This window comes from Bos mutus, chromosome 25, assembly GCF_027580195.1.
Source record: "Bos mutus isolate GX-2022 chromosome 25, NWIPB_WYAK_1.1, whole genome shotgun sequence".
In the NCBI taxonomy this organism is placed as follows: domain Eukaryota; kingdom Metazoa; phylum Chordata; class Mammalia; order Artiodactyla; family Bovidae; genus Bos; species Bos mutus.
Window position 1 is genome coordinate 7,856,208 of NC_091641.1, and position 14,358 is coordinate 7,870,565.

Consider the following 14,358-nt stretch of genomic DNA (forward strand, 5'->3'; position numbering starts at 1 on the left):
AATCACTGCAGATGGTGACTGCAGCCATGAAATTAAAAGACGCTTACTCCTTGGAAGGAAAGTTATGACCAACCTAGATAGCATATTGAAAAGCAGAGACATTACTTTGCCAACAAAGGTTCGTCTAGTCAAGGCTATGGTTTTTCCAGTGGTCATGTATGGATGTGAGAGTTGGATTGTGAAGAAGGCTGAGTGCCGAAGAATTGATGCTTTTGAACTGTGGTGTTGGAGAAGACTCTTGAGAGTCCCTTGGACTTCAAGGAGATCCAACCAGTCCATTCTGAAGGAGATCAGCCCTGGGATTTCTTTGGAGGGAATGATGCTAAAGCTGAAACTCCAGTACTTTGGCCACCTCATGCGAAGAGTTGAGTCATTGGAAAAGACTCTGATGCTGGGAGGGCTTGGGGGCAGGAGGAGAAGGGGATGACAGAGGATGAGATCACTGACTCGATGGACGTGAGTCTGAGTGAACTCCGGGAGTTGGTGATGGACAGGGAGGCCTTGCGTGCCGCGATTCATGGGGTTGCAAAGAGTTGGACACGACTGAGCGACTGAACTGAACTGACTGAATGTCTCCCCATTTTACCCACCCCCTCAGGCCCTGGAAATACCATGAGTTTTGCTTTTTCAGAGTTTCACATGTGAATGAGATCATGCAATGTTTTTTTTTTTTTTTACTTATTCACTCAGGACAGTGCCCTCAAATTCCATTCATGTGGTCACAAATGACAAGATTTCCTTCCTTTTTATGGCTGAACAGCATTCCATTGTATATACATGCCATATTTTCTTTATCCATTCATCCATTGATGGACTTCTAGGTCATTTCTGTCTCTTTTGTGAATAATGCTCAAATGATCATGTAGGGTGCAGATCTATCTTTAAGATGGTCATTTCATTTCCTTCAAATATATACCAAAAGTGGGATTGCTGGATCAAATGGTAGTTTTGTTTTTAATTTTTTTGACATAATTTTTTAAAATTAAATTGTATTTTATATTGGGATGTAGTTGCTTTACCATGTGGTATTAGTTAAAGGGGTACAGCAAACTGGCTCAGCTGTGTGTGTACATAGATCCACTCGTTTTCAGAGTCTTTCCCCGTATAGGTTATTATAGAATACTGAGTAGAGTTCCCTGTGCTATTCAGTAGGTCCTTGTTGATGATCTGTTTTATATATTGTAGTGTGTGTATGTTAATCCCAAACTCCTAATTTATCCCTCCCCCTACATCTTTCCCTTTCGATAACCATAAGTTTGTTTTCAAAGTCTGTGGGTCTGTTTTTGTCTTGTAAGTAAGTTCATTTGTATCACATGTTTTTGTGTGTGTGTGTTTTCTTTTTTCTTTTGTGTTTTTTTGTATCATATTTTTAAGATCCCACATATAAATGATACCATACAGTGTCTGTCTGTCTCTGTCTGACTTATTTCACTTAGTTATAATAATTTCTAGGTCCATCCATTGTTGCTGCAAACAGCGTTACTTCATTCTTTTGTATGGCCGAGTAACATTCCATTGTATATATGTACCACATCTTCTTTATCCATTCCCCTGATGTTGGACGGTTAGGTTGCTTCCACGTCCTGGCTACGTAAATAGTGCTGCAATGAACATTTGGTTAGTCTCATTCACTATCCCAGTTTGCCTTTCTAAGCTTGTTTGCTGAGCTGCATCTCAAGAGACAAAACAAAAACAGCTTCTTCTCTGGGGATTGTTATCACAGCAGGCTTTCTCCATCCCGTCCTCAGGAACTGGATGCCTTCCAGCCATACCCTATTGAGATAATGCCAGGCAGGATCTACCTGGGAAATTTCAAGCAAGCCTGCGACCCTAAAATTCAAAAGGATTTGAAAATCAGCGCACATGTCAACATCTCCATGGAGACAGGGCCATTGTAAGTAGAAATACCATTGTTTTTTTTATATTAGTATTATTTATTTATATCAGCCTTCTAGTGTCATGCACTGATAGGATTGAAAGGGCTTTTAGAAACCAGTACACACCGGAATGGGATCTGCGTTGTTCATCTATTCCTAGCCTGCTCTTGACTTCCCGGCATAAGCATAGCATCCTCTGCCCCAGACTGAGACCCTACACTTGCCCCACTCCCCATACTTAAATCTCACCAAAAGTAATGCTTTTTTGGTGCTTTGACATTCTGATGCAAAATAATCCTGGTTTACCCTGCTTTTCTTGTCTCAGGCCCTCTGAGAAGTAACCCTTCTCTTAGTCCATCTGGGCTGCTGTAACAGAATACTGCAGACCAGTGGCTTATGAACAATGGGGTTTCTCATGGTGTGGAGGCTGGGAAGTCCAAGATGGAGGCACTGGCAGATTCCGTGTCTGACGAAGGCTTGCTGTTGGTTCACAGATGAACTCTTCTTGCTGTGTCCTCACTTGGCGGAAGGGGCAAAGCTCTCTAGGGGTCCCTTTTACAAGGGCAGGGTTCAACATATAAATTTTGGGAAGACACAAACATTGGATACAGCAACTGTTATGCCTCAGATTTTCCCTGGTGCTAGGGACACACACACACACACACACACACACACACACTCACCATTGTTCATGGAGCAGGAAAGTTCTTTACAGCCTTGCTTGTCAGCCTGTGTCTTCTCAGCTATGTCCAGTCATGATCACCAAGGCCTCTACTTCCTCTAGTTCCTAATCAAAAGCTAATAAAATTCAGCTCAGAGGGAATTTATATAACATAAGAATTCGGTGAGGCATCTGGTAATAAAAATTACTATATGAAAATCAATAAATCTAAAGAAAGTCACATCAAGGTACTTAATGAGACTGCTGAGAACGAGAGAGAGAGAGGTGAAAAGAAGCAGATAAGTAAGACATGACTTTCAAAGGAACAGTAATCAGACTGACGACTGACTCAACAGAAATCAACAAAAGGGAAATGTGGAATATGTCTTTGCAGTCTCCCTGGTGCTTCCCCCCGCCTACCGTTCACAGCATTTGGGCTGGACTTACTGAGGTACGCTAATGGATGGGCTAAAGCAAAAGTGATGGGCGGGCACTTCTGAAATTGGGTCACAGAAAGACCGTGCCGTCTGTCTTACCGCTCCGTGCTCACTCACCCTGAAGGGAGTCAGCTACCATGCTGTCAGCTGTCCTCTGGAGACAGGTCTGCATGGCAAGGGCCTGATGGCTTTCAGCCAACAGCTAGTGATGAGCCGAGGCCCTCAGTCCAAGAGCCCGTGAGAAACTGAATCCTGCCAACAGTCATGTGAATTCCCCGGTGGCCCAGCGGGTAGGACGTGGCACTTTCATTCCTAGGGCCTGGGCTCAGTCCCCGGGGAGGGAACTATCTCGCAGGCTACACGGTGCAGCGAAATAAATAAATAACATTTAAATTTCTGATTGTTGCTAGTATATGGAAATCCAGTTGATTTTTATATGTTAACCTTGTATCCTTCAACCTCCTCCATCCATGTCTCCTCCATGTTAGGCTTTCCCCAGCTCCCTGCCCCTCCTCTTCAGCAGCATGTGTAGGTCTTTATCCTCAAGCCTAGCCGATTGGATTAGCCATGTGTTTGTGTGCATACCTCTCCCATCAGGGTGAGAGCTCCCTGAAGCTGGGAGAGGCCCTATTTGATTCATCTTGTGTCCACTAGGGTCCAGCTCAAGGTCTGGCACACTATAGGCATTGAGCGAGTGTCTGGGGAAAGAACGGATGATGGGGGATAGATGGATGAGTGGGTGGTGGGTGGGTGGTCGGGTGGGGAGGGAGCAAGAGAGGAAGGGGACAGGAAGGATGGAGGGACAGAATGAATGAATGCATGCATGCATGGTGAATCGTGCTTGTATTTGTCACAGCAGATGCTCATGAAGAAACTAAACCAGAATATTTTCATTCTTGAATCTACTGCACCTTTCTGCATGCCACGGCGAATGCCCAGCAAGCTGTATTCTTCATAAATAACATTTACCAAGTGCTCACTGCACACCGGGCATTGTGCCAAGCTCCGTGCAGGCATCTTCTCAGGGAATGTGCCTCATGCCTCATCTCCCTCTTCTCTCTCCCTTGTTCATAAAGCTTTAGCCACTCCGATCTCCCTGATGTTTCTCAAGCATACTAAATATCCTGGCCCTTGGAGCTTTTGCACTTGGATTCTCCTCTACCTGGAACACTCTTTGCTCAGATAACCGCCTGGCTTGTCCCATCACCTCCTTTAAACCTCTTCCCAATATCACCTCCTCAGGAAAGCCTTCCCTGACCACCCTATCTAAAACAGGAGCCCCTCCACTCTCCGTCAGTCTTGTTAATTGACTCTCTGTCAGTCTTGCTTCCTCCATTTAACATGGCAGACTCATTACATATTTCCATCCTCACCATCTGCACTGTGTTCCAGGAAAGCACCAGGTTTGGTCGATAATAATAATATCCCGTTTATTGAGTACTGCATGTGTCAAGCAGATTGCTAAATGCCGTACATAGATGAGTTGATTTAATCTGCACAGCACCCCTCTGAGGCAGGCGCTCTTCTTCTGAGAGGGGATCATTTATCTACCCCCATCCCCCTGCTCAGCATCCTCCCCTTATGGTCCTGTTGCTGTGGATGAAGGGACACTACAGCCAGGCTCTGGGCGAATCTGCCCGATTACATGCTTTTCTTTTGTTTAGTTTTGTAGGTGACGCCGACAAGCTTCTGCACATCCAGATAGAAGATTCCCTGGAAGCAAACATTACACCCTTTTTACGCCACCTCTGTCACTTCATTGGTAAGGGGCATTCTTCAACTAGGCCCCAACTGGCCTGTGCCTAGGGAGCAGAGGGGTCCATGGCACCTTGTTCCTATTACTGACGGTGACTCCCAGCTCGCAGGAGAAAAGGGGCAGGGCTAAGCACGGTGCAAAACCTCATGAGGCAGGCAGTGCACCGCTAGCACATGTTCCGGATGAGGAAACGGTGGCTTCGCGTGCCCAAGCCCCACAGCCAGTGCTCACTGGTTGTGGTTCACATCAGGCTACACAGCCTCTGTCAGCACCCAGGTGCCTGTGGGGATGGTCCTTCCATCCCCACCTGGGAAGTCAGCCAGTGGCCGACCTTCCTGGGAGGGAAGCACGGATAGCTCAGAGAAGGCCTTTCTATGATGATGCTAAACACATCATCTGCCAGGCAACGAAACAGTATCCGAGAGCTGTCACATGACCCGCCTAAACCGTGGTGTGCTGGTTCTGAACCTACTCTTGGATCCACTGAGGCCAGGCGTCTTCTGGATCCTCAGGGAAGGAAGCCACGCACAGCCTTCCACCTTTCCTTCCCTCTCCAGATATTCACCTGGAGCTCAACTCCGTCATCCTGGTCTTTTCCACCTTGGGCATCAGCCGCAGCTGTGCGGCCATCCTGGCCTACCTTATGCATTGGAATGGGCAGACCCTGAAGGTACGTATTGCCTGGTCCAGGAGGTCAGGTCAGAACTGCACCTCAAAGGAATGGCTCCCCAACACTGCCTCAGGACCTTACCTGACGGTGAGGAGTTGAGAGGGAAGGGTCAAGGGCTTTACCTAATATACCACGCCCAAGGACAGGGTGCCAAGAGCTGGGCTAGAGGCCTGAGGCTGGGCACCTGGGGCAGGCCTGGGACGCAGGCTGGGCAAGGCTGTGGCCATCAGGACCACCTGCACCGCCCCTAGTGCTGCCCAGCTCTCTGCTAGTGTTTGCTCAGGGCTTTCCAAGGGAGGTGCGTTTTGGCTGCTGCAATGTACCTGTTGGCCATCTGTATGTCTTCTTTGGAAAAATATCTATTCAGAATCTTAGCCCTTTTAAAAATCAGATTCTTTGGACTTTTTTTGTTAGTTTCTTTCTTTTTTCTTTTTTTTTTTTTTTGCTGTTGAGTTGTATGACTTCTTTATGTACTTTGAGTATTAACCCATTATCAGTTATATGATTTGCAAATATTTTCTCCCACTTCTTAGGTTGCCTTTTCCTTCTCTGTTCAGTTCAGTCACTCAGTCGTGTCTGACTCTTTGAGACCCCATGAACCACAGCACACCAGGCCTCCCTGTCCATCACCAACTCCCGGAGCTTGCTCAAACTCATGTCCATCAAGTCAGTGATGCCATCCAATCATCTCATCCTCTGTTGTCCCGTTCTCCTCCTGCCTTCAACCTTTCCCAGCATCAGGGTCTTTTCAAATGAGTCAGTTCTTCGCATCAGGTGGCCAAAGTATTAGAACTTAAGCTTCAGCATCAGTCATTCCAATGAATTTTCAAGACTGATTTCCTTTGGGATGGACTGGTTGGATCTCCTTGCAGTCCAAGGGACTCTCAAGAGTCTTCTCCAACACCACAGTTCAAAAGCATCAATTCTTTGGTGCTCAACTTTCTTTATGGTCCAATTCTCACATCCATATGTGACTACTGGAAAAACCGTAACTTTGACTAGACAGATCTTTGTCAGTAAAGTAATGTCTTTGCTTTTTAATATGCTGTCTAGGTTGGTCATAAGTTTTCTTCCAAGGAGCAAGCGTCTTTTAATCTCATAGCTGCAGTCACCATCTGCAGTGATTTGGGAGGCCCCCAAATAAAGTCTGTCACTGCTTCCATTGTTTCCCCATCTATTTGCCATGAAGTGATGGGACTGGATGCCATGATCTTAGTTGTTTGAATGTTGAGTTTTAAGCCAGTTTTTTCACTCTCCTCTTTCACTTTCATTAAGAAGCTCTTTAGTTCCTCTTCACTTTCTGCCATAAGGGTGGTGTCATCTGCATATCTGAGGTTATTGATATTTCTCCCTGCAATCTTGATTCCAGCTTGTGCTTCATCCAGTCCAGCATTTCTCATGATATACTCTGCATATAAGTTAAATAAGCAAGGTGACAATATACAGGCTTCTTTGTAATCTTTTTTTTTTTTTTTTCTGACTGCACTGCACGGCATGCAGGATCTCAGTTCCCCCACCAGGGATTGAACGTGTGCCTACTGCAATGAAGTGTGGAGCCTTAACCACTGGACCACTGAGGAAGTCCAGATTGCCTTTTTAATTTGCTGATGGTTTTCTTTGTTGTGCAGAAGCTTTTTAGTTTGATGTAGTCCCACTTGTTTATTTTTGCTTTTGTTTGCTTTGGGTGTCAATTCGTAAAAGTCATCACCAAACTGATGTCAAGGAGTTTACTGCCTATGTTTTCTTCTAGGAGTTTAATGGTTTCAGGTCTTCTATTCGAGCCTTTAATCCACTTTGAATTGACTTTTGTGTATGGTGTAAGATAGTGGTCCCATTTCATTCTTTTTTTTTTCCCTTTGGCTGCATGGCTTGTAGGATCTTAGTTCCCTGACCAGGGATTGAACTTGGGCCCCCGGCAATGGAAGCAAAGAGTCCTAACCACTGGACTGCAAGGGAATTCCCACCAGTTTCATTCTTTTGCATGTGGCTGTCCAGTTTTCCAGCACTACTTATTGAAGAGACCAGTCTTTCATCATTGTATATTATTAGCTTCTTTATCCTAAATTGACCATATATGTATGGGCTTATTTCTGGGGTTTCTCTTCTGATCCACTGATATATGCGTCTATATTTTATGCCAATACCATACTGTTTTTTTTACTATAGCTTTGCAATATAGTTTGAAACCAGGAAGTATGATGCCTCCAGCTTTGTTCTTCTTCCTCAGGATTGCCCTGGCTATTTGAAGTCTTGTTCCATACAAATTTTAGGATTGTTTGTTCTATTTCTCTGAAAGATACCATTGGGATTTTGATAGGGTTTGTGTTCAGTTTGTAGATTGCTTTGGGGGGTATGGATATTCTAACAGTATTCCTCCAATCCATGAGCATGGGATATCTTTCTGTTCACTGGTGTCTTTAATTTCTTTCATCATTGTCATAGTTTTCAGTGTACAAGTTGTTCATCTCCTTGGTTAAATTTATTTCTAGGTATTTTACCCTTTTGACACAATTGGAAGTATTTTCTTAATTTCTCTTTCTGATGGTTTTTTATCAGCATGTTGAAACATAGCTGATTTTTGTATATTGATTTTGTATCCTATAACTTTGCTGCTTTGTTTATTCATTCTAACAGTGTCTTTGTGAAGTCTTTGGGGTTTTTATATATAATATGTTGTATGCCAAGAGAGACAGTTTTGCTTCTCCCTTTCCAATTTAGATGTCTTTTTCTTACTCTGTCTAGGACTTGCAAAACTATGTTGAATAAACGTGGTAAGAGTAGGCATCCTTGTCTTGTTTCTGATCTTAGAGAAAAGCTTTCAGCTTTTCACTGTTGAGTATGATGTTAGCTGTCAGCTTGTAGTGTGTGGTCTTTATTATGTTGAGGTACCTCCCCTTGATACACACATTTTTGAGAGTTTTTTTTTTAAGAGGCAAATGCAAACTATGTGAACATGCTTTTTATTACCAGGTTCTCCAGATATGTTAACACATGGTTACCATTTGTACAACTTTGCCCTGGGCCATCTGGCTTCTAAAAGGTTAATTTTGGGCCCTGTGGCAGATTAGGGATTCCAGTTCCCCAAGTCTACTCTTCATACCAGAACAGCACTCATCTCCCTACTTGTGATGAGAACACCTTATTCTGTCTTCTCCCACCTTCCTCATATTTTCTCAACATTTCCCCTTAGTAACTTCTGCCACAAAGCCTTCCACTCTGCTTTGAAGCCCACTCACTCACTGACTCCCCACTACCCAACCTTCTGGAAGCTTCTTCCTTTCTTCCACCCCCTGCTCATTTTGATCCCTGTTCCTAAGAATTTTATTCTTTTGATGCTAGCATAAGTGAAATTTTCCTAACTTCCTTTTCAGATTGTTCATTGTTAGATACACAACTGATTTTGTATTCTGCGACTTTGTTACATCCTAACAGTTCTAGTTTTTTTTTTTTTTTTTATATTTACTCTTTAAGGTTTTCTACATATGAGATCCTTAAGTTCATATCAGCTGCAAACAGCTGCAAAACTTCATATTTTCCAATTTGGACGCCTTTTCTTTTCTTTTTTCCTAATTGCCCCAGCGAGGACTTCCAGTACAATGTTGAATAGAAGTGGTGGAAGTGGGCATCCTTGCCTTGTTCCCCTTAGTCTCACAGGAAAAGCTTTCAGTCTTTGACCACTGAGTATGATGTGAACTGTTTAATATGTGACCTTTGTTATGTTGAGAGAGTTTCCTTCTGTTCCACAGTCTGCTGAGGCACCACTTTTTCCTTTTTCCTCCATCAGATGGAGACGAGCTGATGACCTTCCTTCATGTGATAACCTTTTCTGTATTTGGGGATGGGCACGTGAATGAATTTGTTTTCCTTCTTCAGTTTTCCTTCTTCAGAGAATTTGCCCAAGTTCTCTTCCTCTTGCCATTCATTTACCCACTTCCGATGCAAACCTTTGTTTTTATTTATTTATATTCTCTCTGCAAAAAGCAAAGGAGAAAAGGAAAGATATAAACATCTGAATGCAGAGTTCCAAAGAATAGCAAGAAGAGATAAGAAAGCCTTCTTCAGAGATCAATGCAAAGAAATAGAGGAAAACAACAGAATGGGAAAGACTAGAGATCTCTTCAAGAAAATCAGAGATACCAAAGGAATATTTCATGCAAAGATGGGCTCAATAAAGGACAGAAATGGTATGGACCTAACAGAAGCAGAAGATATTAAGAAGAGATGGCAAGAATACACAGAAGAACTGTATAAAAAAGATCTTCACGACCCAGATAATCACGATGCTGTGATCACTCACCTAGAGCCAGACATCCTGGAATGTGAAGTCAAGTGGGCCTTAGAAAGCATCACTACGAACAAAGCTAGTGGAGGTGATAGAATTCCAGTTGAGCTATTCCAAATCCTGAAAGATGATGCTGTGAAAGTGCTATACTCAATATGCCAGCAAATTTGGAAAACTCAGCAGTGGCCACAGGACTGGAAAAGGTCAGTTTTCATTCCAATCCCAAAGAAAGGCAATGCCAAAGAATGCTCAAACTACCGCACAATTGCACTCATCTCACACGCTAGTAAAGTAATGCTCAAAATTCTCCAAGCCAGGCTTCAGCAACATGTGAACGTGAACTTCCTGATGTTCAAGCTGGTTTTAGAAAAGGCAGAGGAACCAAAGATCAAATTGCCAACATCCTCTGGATCATGGAAAAAGCAAGAGAGTTCCAGAAAAACATCTATTTCTGCTTTATTGACTATGCCAAAGTCTTTGACTGTGTGGATCACAATAACTGTGGAAAATTCTGAAAGAGATGGGAATACCAGACCACCTGACCTGCCTCTTGAGAAATTTGTATGCAGGTCAGGAAGCAACAGTTAGAACTGGCCATGGAACAACAGACTGGTTCCAAATAGGAAAAGGAGTACGTCAAGGCTGTATATTGTCACCCTGTTTGTTTAACTTATATGCAGAGTACATCATGAGAAACGCTGGACTGGAAGAAACACAAGCCGGAATCAAGATTGCCGGGAGAAATATCAATAACCTCAGATATGCAGATGACACCACCCTTATGGCAGAAAGTGAAGAGGAACTAAAAAACCTCTTGATGAAGGTGAAAGTGGAGAGTGAAAAAGTTGGCTTAAAGCTCAACATTCAGAAAACGAAGATCATGGCATCTGGTCCCATCACTTCATGGGAAATAGATGGGGAAACAGTGGAAACAGTGTCAGACTTTATTTTTTTGGGCTCCAAAATCACTGCAGATGGTGACTGCAGCCATGAAATTAGAAGACGCTCACTCCTTGGAAGGAAAGTTATGACCAACCTAGATAGCATATTGAAAAGCAGAGACATTACTTTGCCAACAAAGGTCCATCTAGTCAAGGCTATGGTTTTTCCTGTGGTCTCGTATGGATGTGAGAGTTGGACTGTGAAGAAAGCTGAGCGCCAGTGAATTGATGCTTTTGAACTGTGGTCCTAGGGAAGAATCTTGCAAGTCCCTTGGACTGCAAGGAGATCCAGCCAGTCCATCCTAAAGGAGATCAGTCCTGGGTGTTCATTGGAAGGACTGATGCTGAGACTGAAACTCCAATACTTTGGCCACCTGATGCAAAGAGTTGACTCACTGGAAAAGACCCTGATGCTGGGAGGGATTGAGGGCAGGAGGAGAAGGGGACAACAGAGGATGAGATGGCTGGATGGCATCACTGACTCGATGGACGTGAGTCTGGGTGAACTCCGGGAGCTGGTGATGGACAGGGAGGCCTGGCGTGCTGCGATTCATGGGGTCGCAAAGAGTCAGACATGGCTGAGCGACTGATCTGATCTGATTCTTTCTGGCCGTGCTGGATCTTTGTTGCTACCTGAGGGCCTTCTCTACATGTGGCGAGTGGGGCTCACTCTTGGCTGTGGTGCATGGGTGGGCTTCTCACCACGGGGGCTTCTTATGTTGCTGCAGATGGGCTCTGGGGCACACAGGCTTCAGTAGCTGTGGTGCACTGGCTTTGTTGCTTTGAGGCATGTGGAATCTTCTGGGACCAGAGGTCAAACCCGTGTCCCTGCCTTGGCAGGAGGATTCTTAACTACTGGACCACCAGGGAAATCCAGTGCAAATCTTTTTGAGGCAGCGCTGAGTGGCAGGCATGGGCATGGTGCTTCCTCGTCCACAGTAGGTTTCCCATGTTTTCTCAGCCTTCACAGGAGCCATCTGACAGAAGAGTGACTTCTGTCTCTGTGTTCAGTAGCAGAGGTGCAGAGGGGCTTGCCCAAGGCAGAGCCAGCTCTTTGACTCCTTCACCCTAGTCTGTTAACCGCAGGCTGCTGCTGTTTCTTTGTCCTGCCCTTAAGCTCTGCTGCTGGCCCCTGGGCAAGTGTCTCTTGTCCCCCCTGAGCTGGCTCTCTTCAAGGTGGAAGGGGCCCAGGTCCAACCCTGAAGTCTGCTTTTCTCTCCTCGGTTCACAGAAGTCCTGGGCCTACCTCAAGAAGTGTAAAAACAACATGCGTCCAAATCGCGCTTTGGTGGCTCAGCTGTCAGAGTGGGAGAAGGTTGTCCTCGGAGACATCGTCACGGACATCCAGAATCCACCCTACTGATTCTGTGGTCCAGCTATGGGGCCAGAAGAACCTGACTTGGGGGCTTTTTGTGGGTAGTGGGCCAGGGTGTGTAACCGAGGAATAAGAAGGCCTTTGCTGCCTGGAGCCTCGTGCCAGCCTCCTGCCGTGGTTCTTCCCGGGTTCCTCATTGGTGCCACATAGCAGGTGTTCACACTCAGCAAGAACCCATCCCTTGGGTGTCTGGATCACGCCCACTGCACTCCCGAGGCTGCCTTGGGAGGAGCATCTGGCTGCCAGAGCAGCTGCCCCTCCTGTCTCCCATAATGTGGTCCCTTGGGAGGCTGCCCCAGGGGAGCTCCAAGTCTTCCTCCAGCCTCGTGTTTTTCTCAGGGGATGTCAAAATGCCCACCAACCGGCGGAGATCCCCAGCCCCAGAGATGCCAAGCCCAGCCTTGGCTCAGGTGCTAGGCTTCATAGCTTTGAGAGACTCGTGGCACAAGGGCATCTCCTTGCCTCATCTCCAGCACTCCTCGGTGCTCCCACTGGTCCATTGCTTGTGGGCTGGATCTTTCCTTTTGTTGCTCCCCACTCATTTTTGCCTGGCTGTGTTCACCACGAAGAGATTCCCACCCTCCCATCCCCCACGCCAGTTCAGTTCAGTCGCTCAGTCCTGTCCAACTCTTTGAGACTCTGTGGACTGCAACACGCCAGCTTTCTCTGTCCATCACCAACTCCCAGAGCTTGTTCAAACTCCTGTCCATTGAGTCGGTAAGGCCATCCAACCATCTCATCCTCTGTTGTTCTCTTCTCCTCCTGCCTTCAGTCTTTCCCAGCATCAGGGTCTTTTCAAATGAGTCAGTTCTTCGCATCAGGTGGCCAAAATATTATAACTTCAGCTTCAGCATCAGTCATTCCAGTGAATATTCAGGACTGATTTCCTTTAGGATTGACTGGTTGGATCTCCCTGTAGTCCAAGGGACTCTCAAGAGTTTTCTCCAACACCACAGTTCAAAAGCATCAGTTTTGTGCTCAGCTTTCTTTATAGTCCAACTTTCACATCCATACATGACTACTGGAAAAACCATAGCTTTGACTAGATGGACCTTTGTTGGCAAAGTAATCTCTCTGCTTTTTAATATGCTTTCTAGGTTGGTAATAGCTTTTCTTCCAAGGAGCAAGCGTCTTTTAATTTCATAGCTGCAGTCACCATCTGCAGTGATTTTGAAGCCCCCCAAAATAAAGTCTCTCACTGTTTCCATTCCAACCCCGTGCCAGGGTTTCTAGAAATTCCTCAGGTCTTAAAGGGAGTTTTCCTCAGAAATGTGCTTCTAAGTGAGGGCAGCAGCACCCACCGAAAAAGCCTGGAGTCAAGGGACCAGGGGACTGATGGAGAATTTTAACATGTCTGTCCACGGTCGTTCAGCAAATGTTTCCACCACCTGGACAGGGTCGAGGCATACAGGTGAACGCTATGTTGCCTGCTAGGACTCTACAGAGGGTTGGAGGAGCACCCCCGCACCCCCTCCCCACTCCACCCCAACAGAAGCCTATGCCCTCAAGCAGTGGCTTTTTGCCCAGGGGTAACTCACATGCTAGTAAAGTAATGCTCAAAATTCTCCAAGCCAGGCTTCAGCAATACGTGAACCATGAAATTCCTGATGTTCAAGCTGGTTTTAGAAAAGGCAGAGGAACCAGAGATCAAATTGCCAACATCCACTGGATCATGGAAAAAGCAAGAGAGTTCCAGAAAAACATCTATTTCTGCTTTATTGACTATGCCAAAGCTTTTGACTGTGTGCATCACAATAAACTGTGGAAAATTCTGAAAGAGATGGGAGTACCAGACCACCTGACCTGCTTCTTGAGAAATTTGTATGCAGGTCAGGAAGCAACAGTTAGAACTGGCCATGGAACAACAGACTGGTTCCAAATAGGAAAAGGAGTATGTCAAGGCTGTATATTGTCACCCTGTTTGTTTAACTTACATGCAGAGTACATCATGAGAAACGCTGGGCTGGAAGAAGCACAAGCTGGAATCAAGATTGCCGGGAGAAATATCAATAACCTCAGATATGCAGATGACACCACCCTTATGGCAGAAAATGAAGAGGAACTAAAAAGCCTCTTGACGAAAGTAAAAGTGGAGAGTGAAAAAGTTGGCTTAAAACTCAACATTCAGAAAACGAAGATCATGGCATCCAGTCCCATCACTTCATGGGAAATAGATGGGGAAATAGTGGAAACAGTGTCAGACTTTATTTTTCTGGGCTCCAAAATCACTGCAGATGGTGACTGCAGCCATGAAATTAAAAGACACTCCTTGGAAGGAAGGTTATGACCAACCTAGATAGCATATGGAAAAGCAGAGACATTACTTTGCCAACAAAGGTCCATCTAGTAAAGGCTATGG

The 14,358-nt window shown here is 45.2% G+C and overlaps 1 protein-coding gene across 8 annotated transcripts in view; it reads left to right on the forward strand.

The window, feature by feature from the left end:
• Positions 1-12,098, forward strand: part of STYXL1 (serine/threonine/tyrosine interacting like 1) — a 32,655-nt gene extending 20,557 nt beyond the window's left edge. For 4 of the 8 annotated variants that reach the window (XM_070362499.1, XM_070362500.1, XM_070362505.1 and 1 more), the window contains 5 exons: positions 1,749-1,894; positions 2,933-2,989; positions 4,640-4,737; positions 5,289-5,401; positions 11,856-12,098. In XM_070362499.1, the coding sequence (XP_070218600.1) occupies positions 1,749-1,894; positions 2,933-2,989; positions 4,640-4,737; positions 5,289-5,401; positions 11,856-11,987 (546 nt within the window). In that variant the 3' untranslated portion in view covers positions 11,988-12,098. The other 4 variants (XM_005892825.2, XM_070362506.1, XM_070362503.1 and 1 more) reach the window with 3 other exon arrangements.
• The last annotated feature ends 2,260 nt before the right edge of the window (positions 12,099-14,358 follow it).